Source organism: Nymphalis io, chromosome 19 (genome assembly GCF_905147045.1).
Source record: "Nymphalis io chromosome 19, ilAglIoxx1.1, whole genome shotgun sequence".
Taxonomy (NCBI): domain Eukaryota; kingdom Metazoa; phylum Arthropoda; class Insecta; order Lepidoptera; family Nymphalidae; genus Nymphalis; species Nymphalis io.
In genome coordinates, this window is record NC_065906.1 from 9,215,293 (window position 1) to 9,235,277 (window position 19,985).

Below are 19,985 nucleotides of genomic sequence, written 5' to 3' on the forward strand. Positions count from 1 at the left end.
ACTGAATTCGCAAATAAATCAAATATGCAAAGATGTCGCAACAGCAGGTCAATATATACTGAGCAAACAATCAACGCAAATATGCAATTTGATACGCCAAATGTAAAACCGCCATAAGAAAGCGATGTTTATGAAAAATCCATTCTAGGTATGGTATAGGTTTAAGTACTCGAAGATTACATAAAAACAGGGGACATAATAAAACGTATTGCCAGTTCAGTTTCGAGTATAGATGTGTCACCAGCTAGTAATAATATGCATGATGTATCAATATTCAGTTTTTTTTTTATATCGTGCTAAGATTCGCTGATGCTAAAAATAGTATGACATGATAAGCCTCGAGTATACATTATATTACGTCAAGGATTAAGATTTTTAATTGTGGTTGTTAATACCAACATGATAATAGTAAAAAATGGCGGTAGCAAAAGCCTCCGTTTGAGAAGATACACGAAAAATATTGATTGGTTGGCAGGTTGCCGAAATGCTCGTAGACAAGGGCCACAGATTATTTAAATGGCTTAAACTCAACAATAAAGAAATCCTGCAGGAGTCGAATGAATTTCTAAAACATTAAATTTTATTGTATTAGGTAAATTATATTTATCTTAACGCTATTAAAAAGTAATTATTGATACATCAATCACAATATTATTGATTTTAATTCTTGAAAGTTTACATATATAATTTCTGAAACGTAGAATTGAAGAGCCTTTTAAATTTCTTTAATTCGTAATTTAATGGGTTGTTACATTTTTTTATTCCAAAAGTCTAGATATCGTAAAGAGAGACGTAGTTTTCCGCGACACGCGTGTCGCGAGCCGTGGTGTAGGTCGGGCGTGGTGTCGACGCCCGCGCAATGTCACCCGTTGAGCTCCTCCTCTTCCCCTCCCTCCACGGCCCCCTAGGCGAGGGGGCCTTGCGGCTAAGTCTGCGTGTATCAACTGCCCTCGAATAATTTCCTAATGGCAATTGTACGGCGCCTTTGTACTTTTACTTTCCTCTTATCTTATTTAAGATTCGTTAAAATAAACCAACCAAAAATTTTTTTATCAAGAAAAATTCAGATTTCGACTATTTTGAAATCACCATCGATTAAAGTAAATACAAAAAAGTTTAAAAAAATATTACAGATCAAGAATTGTTTTTTTCTAATAAAAACTAGATTCATTTTCTTTGTTAAACTTTTTGTTCTAAATTCAAAGAGTATTAGTTTTATCTCAATATGAAAAAGTTTATTTTATTTTATTTAGAAGTTATAGATATCATTGTGGCCGGAACTCGTGTCTCACGCGTGGAGCTAATTGAGCTTCTACGAGTAAGTCAAGTTGGGCCGCTTTTGGGGTAGGTCGCAACAACGTGGTTACATAACATGCGTCACGTTCCCTATCTTCAGGTTCTTTTGAATGTTACGTTCGTCCGCGTGCTGATACTGGGTGCTGTCGGTCGTTAACCCTCCGCTATCTGCATTATTTAGCTCGGCTCAATGTCGGCGCAATGTCGAATCGCTAGAGTTCACAGACCGCGACGCCGACTCGCGCCTTACCGACCGCCGTGTTCTAGCTAATTTTTATCGTCCCTCATTGCTTGAGTTTTGATCGTGACTAATTTATTAAGCACTCGCATCGATTAAATGCATTATGTTACCTTATTTCTTTTTGGATAACGTCATTTTATATCAACATAATCAATTACGATAAACAAAAAAATGGTTATTCTCGATTCGGTATGCCTTTAAATTCTCAAATGATTCCAATCATTGGCAAAACTAAAGCGGATCTTGAATTACTTCGATGACTAAGATTTCGAAGTCGAAGTATTTAGTTTTATTTAATACTTTGTCTAAATTTAATGTTAGAACGGTGAATGGTTTACCGTGTACCGTTTTCAGTCCGCCATCGCTTCGCACTCGGTCTGTGGGCTGAGGGGCGACTCGGCCTCGATCGCGCGGAAACAGGCGCGGTCAAGGCCGCAGTCTAGACGCAACCCCCTCCCCCCGCCACCCCAGCTTCTAAACCCGCTTGTCATACCCCCACTATTTATTTTTACCTCACAGCCGCCGCCGAATTTGCCTGGGCGAAGCTTTTCGTAGGCGTGCGAACCTGACCTACCCATACGTAACGCTATATATGACGGTTTTGCGCTAGCTAATTTGCTTCGAACAAAGGCACCCATTATGTCTATGATGTTTCTGACATTAATTATGCACTCCGTCCAATTCATGCCCCGCGGTTTGACATTGATGAATTATTAACCAAAAGTAATCGTTTGTGAATTATAATCGTTACTTAAAAATAAATTGTATTCGTAACCTTTTAATTTTAGCCTGTTTTTTTATCTTATACTTATGATTTGGAAACTGTATTTAAATGGAATGATTTATGCTTTTTAGATTTTGCGCTTTGCTCATTAGGTTAAGATAATTTTTGATTATGACGTAAAATTATTGCTAGATTTTGTGAAACATATCACTGTTATGGAGGAATTATCTTCTAATCACGTTGTTAACGCCTTGGATTTTATATAAATCCTTACATACCTACTTACTACTTATACTTATGTATATAACAAATTGAACGAATTGTGATTTATGATGAAGTGATACCATCAAAAATATTTTTTGTTTAAATTAATCTGTTTTTTAAAAAATAAATTTTTGTTGATATTTATTTCCTTTCTTATTATTCCACTTCGACATTAGCAACACATTTGATAACGTTGTTATTGTTTTTACCCATTTCTATTCAGTAATACCGGGACCTTTACAGGTGAATAACCTTACAACAATTGACATTGAATTTTTACATAATAGGTACGTTATGTACATAATATGTATATGTTGATTAAATATTAAATTTATTAGGTGAGTCATTCGTAACTTCGCGTGTTATTTTATTTGTGAAGTTTAATTAAATGTTCATGTGGTTCGAAATTTAAAATTTGTATCAAATTAACGTTCGTTGTTTTTTTTTTTAATTTATTTTGTATCATCGAACAGAGTCGTCTATTGTTCAACTGCCTCGAAGATACAGCGCTTTGATAAAAATGTTGTAGTGAAGTCATCGGCGACCGGCGGCGAATAGCTAATGTGCCGACCTTGGACAACAGACCACACGCAAATATTGCGTATCTGTGTTAATAAGATCGTTGAGATTATAAATATATGAAAAAGATTGCAGCTGTCATAAGCCCTTTTAAAATTTCATTCGGTTTTTTAAAGTGTGTCAGCTCGAAGACTGTTGATCTAATCGATAATGCATAATCAAATCGTCGACGCTGATATGGCAACATTGCCATCTGTTTAAATAAACTCCTTTACTGCAGTATTTGGTTGGGGTTATTTTTAATAATGTAATAATAATGAGGTTCCGTGTAGTCATCTGAAATAAACTTGCAAAATATATACCTACTGTTTTAATATAAAACCAAACCAGACTCGTAACTATACGGAGCGTCTGAACGAATGCATTCTGTAATAATTGGGTTTCGTGGAGTATAAATCAAGTTGTCCAAAATTACATTTTAAAATTGATAAAAAAAATGCGAACAAAAACTGGTGGAGGTCTTTTTAGCGAGGAAGTAGTAGTCAGCCTTTATTTATATTATATGTTAAACGTATGTAGTGATAATTTCTGAATCCTTAGTGAGAACTATAAGATAAATATTTTGCAACCCACGCTTTATTCCATATTATAGTATTCATTAACAAATAGATTTAAAAAATATTTTATATTTAAGTCTTCAGGTATAATTTGGTACATAAAGCTGGTTTATCGGTCCACGGTCTGGGCCCGTGCTAGCGCGAACTTGTCTGTAAGGGACCTTCAGTTACACCAAAACTCAGTGGAAAGGCGTGGCAGTCACCAGAAACCAAGGCTTTCCATGGTGCGTAATTTTACACACGGACGCTGACTAGCCCATGGTAAGAATAGCGTCTGTAAAATCCAGACGAATCGAGTCGATAAGTTAAAAGGTGCGATGCGAGAGCCACAGCGGCAGCTATACGATCTCTTTAAAAAAACAACAAAATAGCATTGAATCTCGAGATTTACACAGACCGACACGCGCCGTGGGAAGAGCCTCTGCGTGGTGCGTCACTGTCCGTGGTCATCGGTCTATCTTGAAATAAAAGAATTATGATATCACTAATTCTCCTTCCTTCCTTTTTTTGGTCGATTAAAGTAATTTCTATGTTTTTAAGAATTATATAAATCAATTAAGTTTTAATGTATTAACATACACATTAAGTCTTGACTAAATTTAATTAAGCACGTAAGTAAATGTTGAGAAACAAAAAATAAACTACACACAGTTATACTGTATTGATATCAATAATACCTACAATAATGTGATTATAAATCAAAAAACATATATTTGAGACAGCGTGGCAACTGATTAGTGTCTATCACATGCCAAAAGTTTGCAAGATTTGTAACGAAAAAAAAAGATAAGACAATAAATGATAAGTATGGAAAAATACAGCACGGTTCTAATAAACGTCGTATTGAGGCAGGTCCGGTTTTCATAAGCAATAGGCCGTCGCGACGCTTACATTTTTTTCCGCATCTATTACAGCGTTACGTGGTCTTATTAGCAAATACTATACCTATTTCGATTGTAACAGCGTACAGTTTTATTTAGACGTGTTCAAAACAAATCATAACTTGATTACAGAAGGCTCTTACACTTTTGAATCGTGATTTTCGGTGGACACTACCCGTGCTTTGGAAGACAAGTTTTTGTCCCTGATTATTTGCACATTTGCCTTTTCCAATCAACAATTTTGGCCATTATCATTCATACTAACTATATACCCGCATCTGGCAACTTCCCGCGACACTCACAATATCATCGGTCCACCTTGTAGGGGGCCTGCCCACTATTCAATGTGCTACTTGTTCTGACCTAAGTGCGGTGTCGGTTCTAAGAGCGATTTATATTCGTATACCTATAAAGCTCCCATTAACGTAAAAATTAATTGTTTAAAGTTATGTAAATCGTTATATCAAAAAATAATACCTACGTACTAAAAAGGTTCTTCGGCAAGGCATTTCATTGTTCCGTTAAATCCATCGATATTTATTTGTAAAATATAAAAAAAAACGTTACATGCATTTATAGCCATCAGCATTGATATACCCGTCTTATCGTCATGGTAATATCATGAATGCTTAATCCAGATGACGTTACGGTTGAATAATTTAAGGATTGATACTGTGTTAAAAGGATATCTTGAAATGAAATAAAACGTAATGTACTTAATATTTTATTGCTAATATTCAGTGATACTGTAGAAAAGTAAAAGTATTTACTATTCCCTAACTCATAATCTGTTAAGATTAGGCTTGCCATTTTTTGTTGGAAAATCTTTTTATTGATCCAACCAGGGATTTGAACCTACGAACTCGCAATATGCCGCCGTAAGACCAACGAGGCAGCCATAAAAAGAATTTACTCTTTCTATTAAACAATAACGCCTGAACGACTGAAATAAGCCAATTTGAAATTTAGCATCGAAGTGAAAAAGTCGAATATGATTGTGTTTTATTTATTACAATTTGCATACAATTTAAATTAAATACACTATGGTTTACGCCTAGTGAAGCCGACTTATAACTTATACCTATGTTTCGTGGTATCATCATACCTTCCTGTATGATGTATGATCTGTTCCTTCAAATGAGGCGTGAAGAGGCATCTTGCGGGCCGGCAAGGTGAGGACGGCTAGCGCAGAACATTCTTTCCGACTGTAATGGCCGTCGTCGCGTTTGGACTCTACTACCACTTACCATCAGGTGGAGTAGTAATTCGCCTTCCCGGCAAGTATAAAAAAAAATACCGATTAACTTAAAAATAATTAAAACGATAATTATGAAGGCGTCCTAATGTACAATAATTACCTATAAAATCAATGTTTGAATGAAATATAACTTCGATACCAAAAATATTTTGGACGTCTTTATTGATGAATTTTATTATGTACCAATTATACTTCGGTTGAAAGAAATAAAATCACATCAATTTATTAGTATCCAAAAAGGAAATATTATTAATATTTTACCTTATAAACTATTAATATTATTTGAAATCAACATTTAAATAGCTCCTTGATTGTCGAAATTATTATACACAATTGTACTCAACCCGTCACGGATTGAGGTAGTCTTTTTTTAATCCAACAGTTTTTGCTTTGGCCGGACTGGCCATGGTAACCTAAATATTTTTCACGGCTTATTATATTCGGGTATATTAATAATTTTAGAATCAATTTATACATTGTATACTTTGTAAAATATTATATGTCGCGATTTATATAATTATATATGTTTTGCAGTTGTCAAAAAGTAAAGATAATTTAAATTATATTTCGAAATGAGTAACTCAATAAACAACGTTATAAGAATCAGTTTCCTTTACTTTGAAATTTTATCATCTCGACTTTACTGAGCCACTTTTACTTTTATTATCTCTTGAGCGTTTGTAATTTAATTTGGCTTGCGAACAAAAAATGGTAGAATGGGAGACCTTGAAATCGATATAAATCGCGTAAGCACGAGAATTTCGGCGCGGTGTGGCGCAAAATAGATATTCATAATAACAAGCGTTCAGTTCATCGACCGTATGTCCGTGGGCTCACCTTGGCGTCTCGTAGATAAATGGCAATTCGGGTAACATGGTGCCCCGGCCTCCGCGCCCCGCGGCCTAATGTTCAGACTCGCAACGACGCCGCTGTTGGGATAGGCTTACTGCGTCTAGTCTAAACTCATAATACATCCGTACATATTTAGTCGTGCCGCGTGCGTCATAATTTATACAATTATTTAGTAGATATTAAAATAAGACCAAGGCCTTTTTTTTCGGAGACTTCGTGTTTTAAAAACGGGAACTTTTAAAATATTTCTCGAAACATTTGATTCATCGGATAATATTTTATTTTGTGTACAAGTATGAATTTATTTTAAAGTACGAATTGAAATTGTATTTTTGTCTTGTAATTATAATTAATATTTATCATAACCTATTGATCTCTTAAATTTATGTTTACATATAATACATTAAAACGATACCAAATTATCGATGCCTAATGTTTTAAATATAATACTTTCTATAATTATTTTTAATTTTATATGGTTTTTGTTTGTCTTAACCTTATTCTCGATTACTGTTTAGGTATTTTAAATTTTGGACCTTATTTACTTGGTTCGATATTTAAACTTGGAATAATGTAGCTTGTACGCGATTTATGAAACGGCGTTTATCACATTATATAGGTCTTGCGTGATCGAGTACTTTGTATAAGACTACTGATTGCGTCACGATATATTTTTTTATCGGAAACCGACAATGTCAAGAGTGCGTTGAACCTCGCATCGCATCCTTGAAAACTTTGTCGTAAATAGATAATTTTTATTTTCGCTATCCAACTTGGTGCATATTATCTCAACTCATATCGCTTCGCCATTTTAATTTCATAAAAGCATAATTTGTTTTTTTTCTCAATCAATTTTATATAAATAATTTTTTTTTTGTTTGAATTTGGAACAACGAACATTATATACAATTATATTACTCACATATTACCTATGAATTTTGCGTTAGTATTATGAAATCTACCTTATCATTTGTATTTGATATTAAACATACATGTTAATAACCAATCGCGTCTAATGTTTCGTTTTTAGAAAGTTGGTTTTCTTATAGTGGCAGTAATCAATCACCGTGTTTTGTCTTCGCTAACACGCTATCATCTAATAAGCGAGAATGAGACAAAGCAATTAGAGGTTTTTGCTTCATCAACTTTAATTGTTATTTTTGTGGATTCTAGTCTGTTACGAATGACTTTTGCTTTACTTCATGTACAATATTATCTAAATAATATATCGCCTGTCATAAATTAACCTCCAGTTTTTAGCTAGAACTAATTTCGCTTTAATCTGAACTCTATGCATTCATTGGCTGCTATCGATTTGCTGATTTTCCTTTTTTCTCCCAATGGAGGGTAAAGTTTATCGGTTAGAAGTGTGTACGAAAACGTGTCATGTTTGAACCTACGATTTTCTCATCGCTAATATCGTCGAGATCTTGTGACGTTTAGATTAAAGTTTATTTGTGACTAGCTACCCGGCCCGTCTTCGCTCAGGTATAGAATACGGGCTAAATGAAACGTTTATATGATAATTATGCCAATTTACACAAAATCTTATTGTTATTATTACACCTAAACCAACCTCATGAATCACACCAACCATTGGTAAAAACCGAAGGAAATCCGTTTAGTAGTTTTGGAGTTAATAGCGGTCACACAGACTAACAGATTGGTTTAATTTTTATTTATAGGACTTTGTTATATAATATGTAGTAATTATGTTATGTACGCGTTAAACTTTCACGGTTGTACTTATGTGTTCTATTTTATTTATTATTTAAGAGTTTTTTTATATCTATGATAGATTTTATTTTATTATTATGCCCGACGTTTCGGCAGAGTACACCTTTCGTGGTCACTGGACTCTGTCTATTCCGTCACTTTCATAATCCAATCGAACGGCATTCCGACACGATTGGAGAGAGTTCAGGCGCAAGATCAAAGGCTTTACTAGCTTTCAGAGGCATATGAGTGGAAACACTGCCTAATTACTACTACTATTGAGATAATTCCAAGTTTGAACCGATTTTTTTTTGTTTTTTTCGAAAAGGCTTTTGCACCCTCTTTTCGAAAAGGCTTCTCGAGATCCTGACTCGAGAACCTGCAGTCTTAAAAGCTAATGACTAATAATGAGTAATTACTAACATTTCCGGTGTAAACTTACGATGTACCGTAAGTTGGTGATTTTATATATGTTTCTCATGTCCGATGTTTGTCTCAGGTACAGATGATGTCGGCGGTGAGCGGGGATCCATTGTTACGCAGAGTGAAGCAGGAAGCCGAGCCACCGCCACAATACTCTCCCACAGAGCAACACAGACCCATGCAGCTCTTGGAGCCGTGTAATGTAAGTTGGATTATTATTTATAGGATTTTGTGTGAACTTTCCGTACAGAAACGTGATTGCACTCATTAGGTATTCTTTAACGTGTCAGCGAGCATGCGTAATAAGCACTAATATTTTTTTATTAAATTACATACTTTGTTGTATGTACTTCACTTGTATTGCGAGTATGATGAACAAAGACTTTCACTTGCCGCAATAATCTAATTTAATTCGAATCCGTTTAGCTGTTTATACGTAACGGTATTGACGAATGCACATATGTATGATCTAAACAGGCGACAAATATTTTTATACTATATTATTTATATACTAGTTTTCGTTCAGTTATTTCCGAATGTTTATTAAATGGTAACACTTAAGCTCGTCAATAGCTGCCAAACAAAAAAAAAATCGATTGACAAGCGGAGAAGAAAATGTGTACGGAACTTGTTTGCTTATTTACCTATAGCCAAATACACAAATAACCATATATATATGTAAGTGTGTATTTCGAAGAAATAAAAAAAAAATTGAAAAAGTTTGTATATATAAGAAATATCGATAAAATAGCCGAAGTAGAATTTTGGATACTTTAATCTTCAATAATTCACATACACTATAGTCTTTCGTGTAAGACTTGGGGTTGACTTTTTTTTTTTTTTTTATAGAATAGGAAGGCGGACGAGCATATGGGCCACCTGATGGTAAGTGGTCACCAACGCTCTTAGACATTAGCATTGTAAGAAATGTCAACCATCGCTTACATATCCAATGCGCCACCAACCTTGGGAACTAAGATTTTATGTCCCTTGTGCCTGTAATTACACTGGCTCACTCACCCTTCAAACCGGAACACAACAATACCAAGTATTGCTGTTTTGCGGTAGAATATCTGATGAGTGGGTGGTACCTACCCAGACGAGCTTGCACAAAGCCCTACCACCAGTAAACTGACTGACTGGTATAGAATGAAGTAGCATTAAGCCGGCCTTATGTGCAATTTAATTTTGTTGTACGAATAAATAGGTATAAACATTATTAATAATGTTTTGATAATAATAAATATTATTTTTGCGAAAGTTACATTTGTTTAATGCAAAAGTATTAATAAATATGTGATGTCACATAAAACATGTTCACCGTCAATTCTAGTTTTAAAACGATGACGTTGATTGCTTATTTTATTAGGTAGGATATTGTAGTGGATTTATATGAAATTTATTAAGATTTCATTTATAATTCGGAATTTAATTCGATTTTTAAATTTTTATTGTCGTTTTTTTATGTTTCAGCTTGAACTAGAACCGAAAGAGGAAGTCAGGTTCTGTGTGTCGCCCGGCGAGGGTGGTATAGTGGGTAATACGAGCCCGGAACAGCAACACTGTTCGTCAACAACAGCTGCAGCGGCGAGCGGCGCCAGAGATGATGACGCGCCCCGCAGACTGTGCCTCGTATGTGGTGATGTGGCCTCGGGTTTCCACTACGGTGTTGCCAGCTGTGAGGCTTGCAAGGCGTTTTTTAAAAGAACCATACAGGTCAGCAATATTTCATTAATTAAAAACAGTAAAAATTGACGGTTTTCTATAATACAAAAACTTCACTCTTGAGGGAAAGTCATTGCACCACACCGCTCCAGAATGAATTGGTTTCTTGTGGCAGAGTGTTTGACGACGTTCGTCTGCATAATGTGTTCTGTCAACTTTGTACTCATGATGTTTTTCTCTCTTCACTGCTGTTTGCTAGGGTTTGAACCCGCGACCCTATCACGTGTCGATTTAAATATTTTCAAGTACCATAACTACTTATCAATTTGGAATAAACTGTTTATTGCACGTATTATTGTTAGATTTGAAATAGTAATTTTTATTTGATTTAGAGAGTTAATTTCCAGGGCAACATAGAATACACATGTCCGGCGTCGAACGAGTGCGAGATAAACAAGCGGAGGAGGAAGGCGTGCCAGGCGTGCCGGTTCCGGAAGTGTCTCCGGACCGGCATGCTGCGGGAGGGCGTGCGACTGGACCGCGTGCGCGGCGGCCGCCAGAAGTACCGCCGCGCGCCCGACCAGCCCGCCGCCAACCAGCCGCGCCCGCAGCTCGACGAGATCAAAGTAAGGACACGCCTGACCTTGTCCTATTTGCGTCAAAGCATTTCCATTAATCAAACGTCACATATGGATACATCGCTCTACTAGAATTTGGTATGGTAATAAAATAAACTATATTTTTTACGTTCGAACTTGTAGTAGTTAGCAACCATCTAGGTTTTTATTTTGTCCATAGGACGTTATCGTAGAAAAATGACTTGAATTGACGGTACAATGACACCACAATATCTCTGAATTTTACGTGTTTTTATATGTGATACGCTGACTAATATATATATTATGGAATGGATTAATGTTTAAATGTGGCACCTTGTCAATAAGTAAATAATCTGTTTGTAAATAATCAAAATATACCTACATACTATTATAATTTTCTTCTTACAAGTACAAGTGAACATTGTTAATTTTAATGTGTATGCGAGCGGAATAAAGTAAGTATATGTGTGTATGTGGTTCATACAAACTAATTTCAATTATTTTAATTATGAAATTTTTATTTAATTGATATATATATATATAAAAATTCTGACTAAAAGAGAAAATAGCAAATGAAGTGTTTTTAATTTATCACCAAGGAGTTTCATTGGATTTACTTTGTTGCAGTAAATTTTTCATCTAACCAAATCTAACTTGTCGAACAAAATGGCTGCACAGATTCAAAATGAAATTTGATACATCGATTATGTTATGGAATTTAATATAGTGAATTGTAATTTGCCATAAAAGAAAGCTCAAAATTAAAATAGTAATTAGTTCGATACATACATAAATAATAGTTATTTACGCATACAATATTATGATATAACAAGTTTTTTCGTGTAGCTTACATAACGAACTATATCTCGAATGTCATCTGGGTGGTCTGGCACGAATATTGTTTAGATTTTTATATTCTGAAATTGTGATTATTGGGTCACAGATGTAGTTAACAAGCAAGGTTAGACTAGTGAAAGTTTAGACGTCGCCCACGGAACATGTCAGCCTCAATTATAACATTTACTCGTATGTTTCTTAATATATAATGATAGTTGTTTAAATTTCGATATTGTACATGTTAATTGGTAAAAGAACGAGTTCGAAAGTTTGTAACAAGATCTATAACAGAATGTTCCAGAAACGGTTTTTTTTTTCAAATGAGTTTTTTTGTATTTTTACACTGTGCTGTTTAACCGGTTCGAAACAGTTTCTTTCTATCGATGTTAACTTAAAGTAAAAAAAATGTAAATAACAGCTTGTAAATGTCTCACTGCTGAGCTAAGGTCTTAATGCCTCGGGGTTTGAAGCTTATTCTAACAAGAATGGTAAATTTCCGAAATTATTTATAAATACAATTTAAGCATTTAAAAATTGCTATGATTTAAACCGCAATTTGCCTGTGTATGTCCCACTGCTGGGCTGAAGTCTCCTCTCCTTTATGTGAAGAAGGTTTTGGAGTTCATTCTACCACGCTGCTCCAATGCCGGTTTGTGTAGTGCACATGTGGTCTGCCACATGTCAATGAAATTGGACACATGCATGTTTCCTCACGATGTTTTTCTTCACCGTCCAGCACGATTATTAATTAATTAATTATAAACACGAATTACGCAAATTAACATTCAGTAGTGCTTGCCCGGGCTTATACCCCCGATCATCAGTTAAGATTCACGCGTTCTAACCACTAGGCCATCTCGGCTTATTCGGCACGTGTTCATTTCATTATCACCACTAGGTTATTTCGGTTAACATGATGTCCACTCGGTCACCTCGCCCCCCACCGATCCGACTTGCATCTCATCCCGCCCAGATTACAATAGACACTTCAAATTCTATAAGCGGAAGGACATAAGTGCGCGTTGTATTATAATTTATTTCTTGTAAGTAGGTAGTAAAACACTATCTAATTATGCTATTATTCTAATAACTCGACTGTCAACTTTTATTGAAACCTTTTATAGTTGGTAAAAAAGGATATTCTGCCACGTGTGTATTGTGGGCGTGATGGATTGAGCTTCAAAAACCTTCTCAGAATGACGAGAAAATACCTTTGGTCATTAGTAGAACATTGACAAACTTTTTCTTTTATAAGTTCTATTATAGAATACAAAAAAAATCGGATGATATTTGGTTTGATAACATGTGGGATGTTATCAATTTGATCCCATTATAGTCACGACTTATGCCTACATTATTTGACATTTTCGATTAAAAAAAAAAATTACGCGTATACATTTTACGTAATTTCATACAGATATTATTTAAATTCAGGACCTAAAAATAATTTGGCATTCTGAAATTGAAATTCATAACATTAACGTCTAGGTGGGTTATAATAAAAAAACCCCTTGTCTATTATTACAAAGTTCAAATTAAATAATAATAAAACTGTATTAAGTTACTTTAACATAAAACGAAACATACGTTTTTGTCATGATTAATTATAATCTCCAGCGCAGCGAGTGTAGCGGGAATTTAATGTTACACTTTCAAGGTTCCTCGTCTAGAATGGATTGAGTTAGGTTATGAACAAACAAAAGCGTAAATGATTTCGCCAGGAAGTTGATACAAGGCCACACAGTTTGATTGAACCAAACAAAAAATTTAAAACTATTATAAAATCCCCGATTTAAATATTATAAATATTTTTAATTTAAATATGGAACAGTTATTAAAATTTTTTTTATTTGTTCGAATTGGTTTTGAAGCTAAGGTCAAAAGTGGTCTGGCAAAGGGGCCCCTGATAGGAAGTGGACATACCACCAATACTTTAGACTTTTGGCACTGTAAGGATAATTAACAAGCCCTTTTAATGTGCAACCAAATTCTGGGAATAGAGCGTGCATTTGCATTTGTGATTTCATATGTAAACTATAATATCTCGTGGCTTTGAAGAGTCCACAGTGGCCAAGTTCATTCAGGTGAACAGCCTCGGTAATCTGGCCTATTGACTATCCCGTACTATATAAATTACCTAATAAATCCATATTGCCATTGAATTCTTCATTTTTTTAAAGTTGATGAATTAGAAATATGTTTAGAAGTGTGTGTGAGTTATATAACTGTAAACTTGTACATTAGAATTCTTTTAATTATCAGATTTAATTATCATAGTAGCCGAGATGGCCTAGTGGTTAGAACGCGTGAATCTTAACCAACGAACGTGGGTTCAAACCTGGGCAAGCACCACTGAATTTTCATGTGTTTAATTTCATCTCGTGTTTGACGGTGAAGGAAAACGTCGTGAGGAAACCCGCATGTGTCTAATTTCATTGAAATTATGCCACATGTGTATTCTACCAACCCGCATTGGAGCAGTGTGAATAAGCTCCAAACTTTCTCCTTAAAAGGGAGAGGAGGCATTAGCCCAGCAGTGGGACATTAAAAGGCTGTTACTGTAATTATCATATTATGCGGTAGTTTTTTGATATCTTAATAAATTATAATATTGATACGTAATCGTTACCTCGTTTTCAAACGAGACCTCGGACACAACTTTACGATAGCGAAAAATGCATATATTTATCGTATTGACTTAGATCAATTGATTCGATTCTAATTTTAGGTACCGATTCCTCTTTGGCCTTCTATAACTGGACAATTATGATAGAAATCAATTAAAAATTATTTACGATTAATTTTAAACTAAATGATTACTAAAAACTATGATACGTTTTTTTCCACGACGGAATTCAACTCTACGTAATTTTTTATTTGAATTCATACGATTGTTATTTGTAGTGTCGATGATATTATGTGTATAATTCGATTTTTATTATTTCGATATATTAAAGAACATCGAAGTATTTATTTATATTTATGTACGGACATTTTTATAAAATACAAAATTAATATAAAAAGAACAAAATATACATTACAAATTAATTTAACAAATTATCCGTTTGAAATTGATATACTTCGACTTTACTTCCAAAGTTCTCATAACAACTTCGTCGACTTTCAATTTTTTTCGCGAATCCATAATGAATATCATAGACTATTAAGATTTCAAGAATGATATTGCGTCAATTTAATATCGAAAATTGTTTGTCTTTACTCCTCTTGTGGAATAAGCTATTTATGTAATTTTCTATGGCGGTTTTCGATGGAGATATATAAACAGATGTATATCAGACTAGCCGAGATGGCCCAGTGGTAAGAACGCGTGAATCTTAACCGATGATCGTGGGTTCGAACCCGGGCACGCACCACTGAATTTTTAAAGTGCTAAATTTGTGATTATAATTCATCTCGTGCTTTACGGTGAATGAAAACATCGCGAGGAAACCTGCATGTGTCTAATTTAACTGAAATTCTGCCACATGTGTATTCCACCAACCCGCACTGGAGCAGCGTGATGGAATAAGCTCAAACCATCTCCTCAAAAAAGGGAGAGGAGGCCTTAACCCAGCAGTGGGACATTCACAGCCTGTTACAGAGTGAAGACATGAGATTTCGGTAGTAATTTATATTTAATGTCTTTGGTAATTTCAGGTGTTAGAAGCTCTGTCGTCTTACGAGCCAGAATTATTGACATGTGGTGCCCCGCCGCCCGGCGTGTCGGACCCCACGGCCCGGACGCTGGCGCTGCTGGCGGACATCTACGACAGAGAGTTGGTGGGTGTCATCGGCTGGGCGAAACAGATTCCCGGCTTCACGGATTTGGCGCTCAACGATCAGGTGTGTAAACCAAGGACTCGATTAATTTTTTTTGTTGCAGTTTGTTATATGTGCATAAGTATGATTATAAACGAAATAGAATATTAGTTTCAAGGTGATCCGGATAGATTTGTGTAAACGTGTTAGAAATATCTATTATATGTTTAATTTATCTTTTGCAAAACATGTATAACATAAATAACTTCACTATTTTTTCGCCGGGTCCATTGATATGTGGACTGTTACTCAGGAGATCAGGGATTCATAATGCTTTTTCGCGTCAACCGTACCGACAAAACATTTTATGTCGCTCTTTAATATATCAATATAATAGAAAAAAATATGCCAATATATGTAGGACAACACTGTAAGTTTTGACTGATTAGCAAATTCCGTACCAAATGGTCGAGTAACGTTCCCGCATGGTGTCCACAGATGCGGCTGTTGCAGAGCACCTGGGCGGAGATGTTGAGCCTGATGGTGGCGTATCGCTCCATGTGCGCGGGCGGTGCGCCTCGCTTGCGCTTCGCGGCCGAGCTGGCGCTGGACGAGCAGCAGGCGCGCGACCTCGGCGCACATGACCTTTACCTGCAGGTACGCTGTCCGCTTCAGGTTACTGTTGAAGTTGAAAGAGAATAAAAATAAATGAGGTGTATATAATGCAAATTCCAGAAATAAAGAGCCGGCAAGCTGGTGAAACTGTACACTTTGAACATTTTATAATGAGTCAATGACAATATTTGAAATAAAAATTAACAATGCAATTTTAGTAATAAAAAAAAAAGAAATGAAGTATTCGACCCGATTGTCACAAGCCTCAAATTAGAGGCTGGCGAGGCCATCGGTGTGTGCTAAGCGCGAGTGGCCCGCAGATAGCGGGCGTGTCGCGGCGCCTGGAGCGCGCGGGCGCGCACCGCGAGGAGTGCTACTTGCTGAAGGCGCTGGCGCTCGCCAACTCCGAGGCGCGCATCGACGAGCACTCCGCGCTCAAGCGCTTCCGGGACGCCATCCTCGCCGCGCTCAACGACGCCGTCTCCGCGCTCAGGTGACACACACGCTCGCACACGTACACCCACCCGGATCACCGAGTGGGTGATCGTTTTTACAGATTTTAATTTTTTAATATTGTTCGATATCCTTAAAAAAAGTAGACTAAATTGATATCATTGATAAATTTTATTACTGCTGGTAGTCAACTGCAAGGCTTCCCGGCTAGATACCTCCCCACTCATCAGTTATTCCAAACGTTAATATTTGTATTACAGAACAGGCACAGAGAGACATAACATCTGTGTTGGGATATTCTACCGCAAAACAGCAGTACTTGTTATTGTTGTGTTCCGGTTTGAAGGGTGAGTGAGCCAGTGTAATTACAGGCACAAGGGACATAACATCTTAGTTCCCGAGGTTCAAGGCGCATTAGCGATGTAAGCGATAGTTAACATTTCTTACGACGCGAATGTCTATGGGTGTTGGTGACCACTTACTATCAGGTGGCCCATATGCTCGTCCGCCTTCCTATTATATATATATAAAAAAAGTTTATATTTGATAAGCCTGACAATTGCGTTGCCTATTTAGGGTATTTTATCCTGAAAAAAATACGACTGCTGGTAAAACATATCTGTTAATATATTGACAATATATTTAAGGTGCGTAATATGTGTTTTAAAAACCAAAAACGACTTCAAATAAAATATGAGCCCATAAAAATGACATTCCCTGTTTTCGTCCGCCTACATATTCAATAAAAAAAAAATGTCGCCCGCAGGCCGTACAACAACGCGAACACGGCGATGCAGCAGCTGCTGCTGGTGCTGCCGGCGCTGCGGCTGGCCGACGTGTCGGTGCGGCGCTTCTGGGCCGGCGTGCACCGCGAGCGGCGCGCGCCCATGAACAAGCTGTTCGTGGAGATGCTGGAGGCGTGCCTGCGGTAGGCGCCCCCCACCCCCACCGACATATCACAGTGGCGTCGTCGATGGATTCGTTTGCCATATTTAAGTCTGCATTTAGCGGTTCGGACGTGATGTGATAGTGTATATATATTTATGTTTCGACGGTCGACGTCTGTTTTATGGCTGTGAAGTGGCGGATCTTGGAATTTTTGAAATTCTGACTTTTCTCTGATGTTGCACGGCGTCGCGTCCCCGCGTCTTATGTACAAAATGATGGACGGATCTAGTACAAAACTTGTTACTATTTTTGTATAATATTAAAAGTATATCTAGTTTTACGGTTTGGTGAAGTTTCGAGATTAAAATACGGTCGAGGAAAGAATCGGACTAGTTTGGATGATAACTGCTTAAACGAGTAATGTTATTGAAGCCTTTCGAAGTGCGGGGCGTGTAAATAATTCGTCGTATAACCTTTTTGTGGCAAAGCCGAAATATATACATAAATATATTATAAAATGTAGTGGCATTTTTTCCCCGACTGTAAATTACTTGAGAATTTCATACGCGGTAGCCGTATTCGGCTTTTCTATTTGTTTTATCGTTTATTTCGTACGAAGTACGTTTTACACTTTATTCACTGTTGTCGATGTCTGCGGTTTGATTAATACATCAAATCTGGACTTTGTAATGATACTTTTTAACCTGACTTAAAATATGTACACCGGTTTAAAAAAAGAACTTAATTTTTGGCGGGTTAAAACAGCGATCACAGATAAAGAATAAAATAATCACTATAGTCTATACTGAATCAATATATTTTTAGAACTGTTCCACTTAACGATTTATATATACCTTGGATGTCTATAGAGTATTTTTTGGACTGTTGTAAACGAATGTTTTATCATCTTTGTATGAATTGAATATAAAAATAAATTGTACATAAAAATGTTGTATTTTAAGAGTATATAAAAGTGGAACAGTATTATAATACTGAATACCTCAATAATCTGTTACCATTCAGTCATTTATGAAGTAAATATGAATTATGAAATAAGTGGAGTTTATCGCGATCGGTAAAGTATCTTTTTATGATCTGAAATTTTAGTCTAGAATATTTTAAATTCCTATTATATATTGAATAGGTATCGTTTGACGGAAAATTATGTACCTAAAATGTAATGCAATAAATAGAATGTTTTTTTTTTTTGAAAATTATTATAATTGTCAATTATGTAAAATTGGAGAGATTTTACTGATCGTTGTAAAAAGCTAATGTATACAATTATAAAATTCGTCAAATAATCACTTTGGACCTGACATACTCTAAATTTTATTCATAAAATTTGTATCACAATATATTTTTAGTCTATGTCCGGAAAAAGGTTTAATTTGTTTAATCTGGTTTCTTGTTTGTAATTTAGTAAGTTATTGTAACAGCTTGGTTGTTGAAACATCTCCTTATGTAATTTTAATAAAATGAAGTAATGTATAGTTATATAGTTAATGAATTTTAGAATTAAGCGTTTTTACACTTTCGCATTTTAAGAAGGTATGTATATATTTATACAATTAATTATTTTTAGCTTAGCTGATATTTCTTTTTAATTTGACGAATTTTATAGCTGTGTGTATACTTTATCCTCGTTAAAAACGGTTATGGTTATTTCCAGTGAATTATTTAAAGCGTCCTGTTGTAGTTATTCTTATGTTAAGAATATTCGATTTATTTATAATTTGTAATGTTCTCGCTGATGCAGCGTTCGGTGTGATAGATGTACAAAACGTGAGATGTGCCAGAATAGATTTTAAGTTTTTCTTTTCATTGTTTCCACGGCATGTTAGTATTATCGAAATAATATGAAAAATAAAAAACAACAATTAATATTCTACTAAATATAATTTGATCAAGTTTTTCATAGATAATGGTGTTGTTCTATTTATCACAATATTGTAGTGTAGCTACAATAATTTGACAGATCTAAGAGACTAAAGGTACGTGAGAAAAATATAGCAATATTTTTAGTACTGTCAAATTAGTTTAGTTTAAGAAATTGTGTACAAAAGAATTGGCACCATTATTATTAAGTTATTTACTTTGAATTATCAAACAAATAAATATAAATGATATTTATATGTTTTTCTACGATTTAAAAAGTTGGCGCCATTTTGTTGATATGAGGACAAGATGGCGCAAATGTATTTCGATAGACATGACCGACCTATATTATTTGTACAGGACTTAAAACTGTCTTTTATTTGTAAGAATGAATTGTATGTTTGGTTACAAGAAGTAATTTGGATTATATGAATTGGTCTTGGAGATAATGTGACATAAATTATAAAATGATGAAAAATACTTCTTTTATTTTACCCACG

At 35.3% G+C, this 19,985-nt stretch overlaps 1 protein-coding gene across 5 annotated transcripts in view; it reads left to right on the forward strand.

Moving 5' to 3' along the window:
• The window catches only part of LOC126776102 (steroid hormone receptor ERR1), a 36,434-nt gene extending 16,477 nt beyond the window's left edge, over nt 1–19,957 (forward strand). For 4 of the 5 annotated variants that reach the window (XM_050498393.1, XM_050498394.1, XM_050498390.1 and 1 more), the window contains 7 exons: nt 8,868–8,993; nt 10,265–10,507; nt 10,864–11,082; nt 15,550–15,735; nt 16,150–16,308; nt 16,587–16,759; nt 17,486–19,957. In XM_050498393.1, coding sequence (XP_050354350.1) covers nt 8,874–8,993; nt 10,265–10,507; nt 10,864–11,082; nt 15,550–15,735; nt 16,150–16,308; nt 16,587–16,759; nt 17,486–17,651 — 1,266 coding nt within the window. In that variant the 5' untranslated portion in view covers nt 8,868–8,873 and the 3' untranslated portion in view covers nt 17,652–19,957. Of the gene's footprint in view, nt 1–3,835; nt 3,886–8,867; nt 8,994–10,264; nt 10,508–10,863; nt 11,083–15,549; nt 15,736–16,149; nt 16,309–16,586; nt 16,760–17,485 lie in introns of those variants that run through there. The other variant, XM_050498392.1, reaches the window with a different exon arrangement.
• Nucleotides 19,958–19,985: the final 28 nt, after the last annotated feature.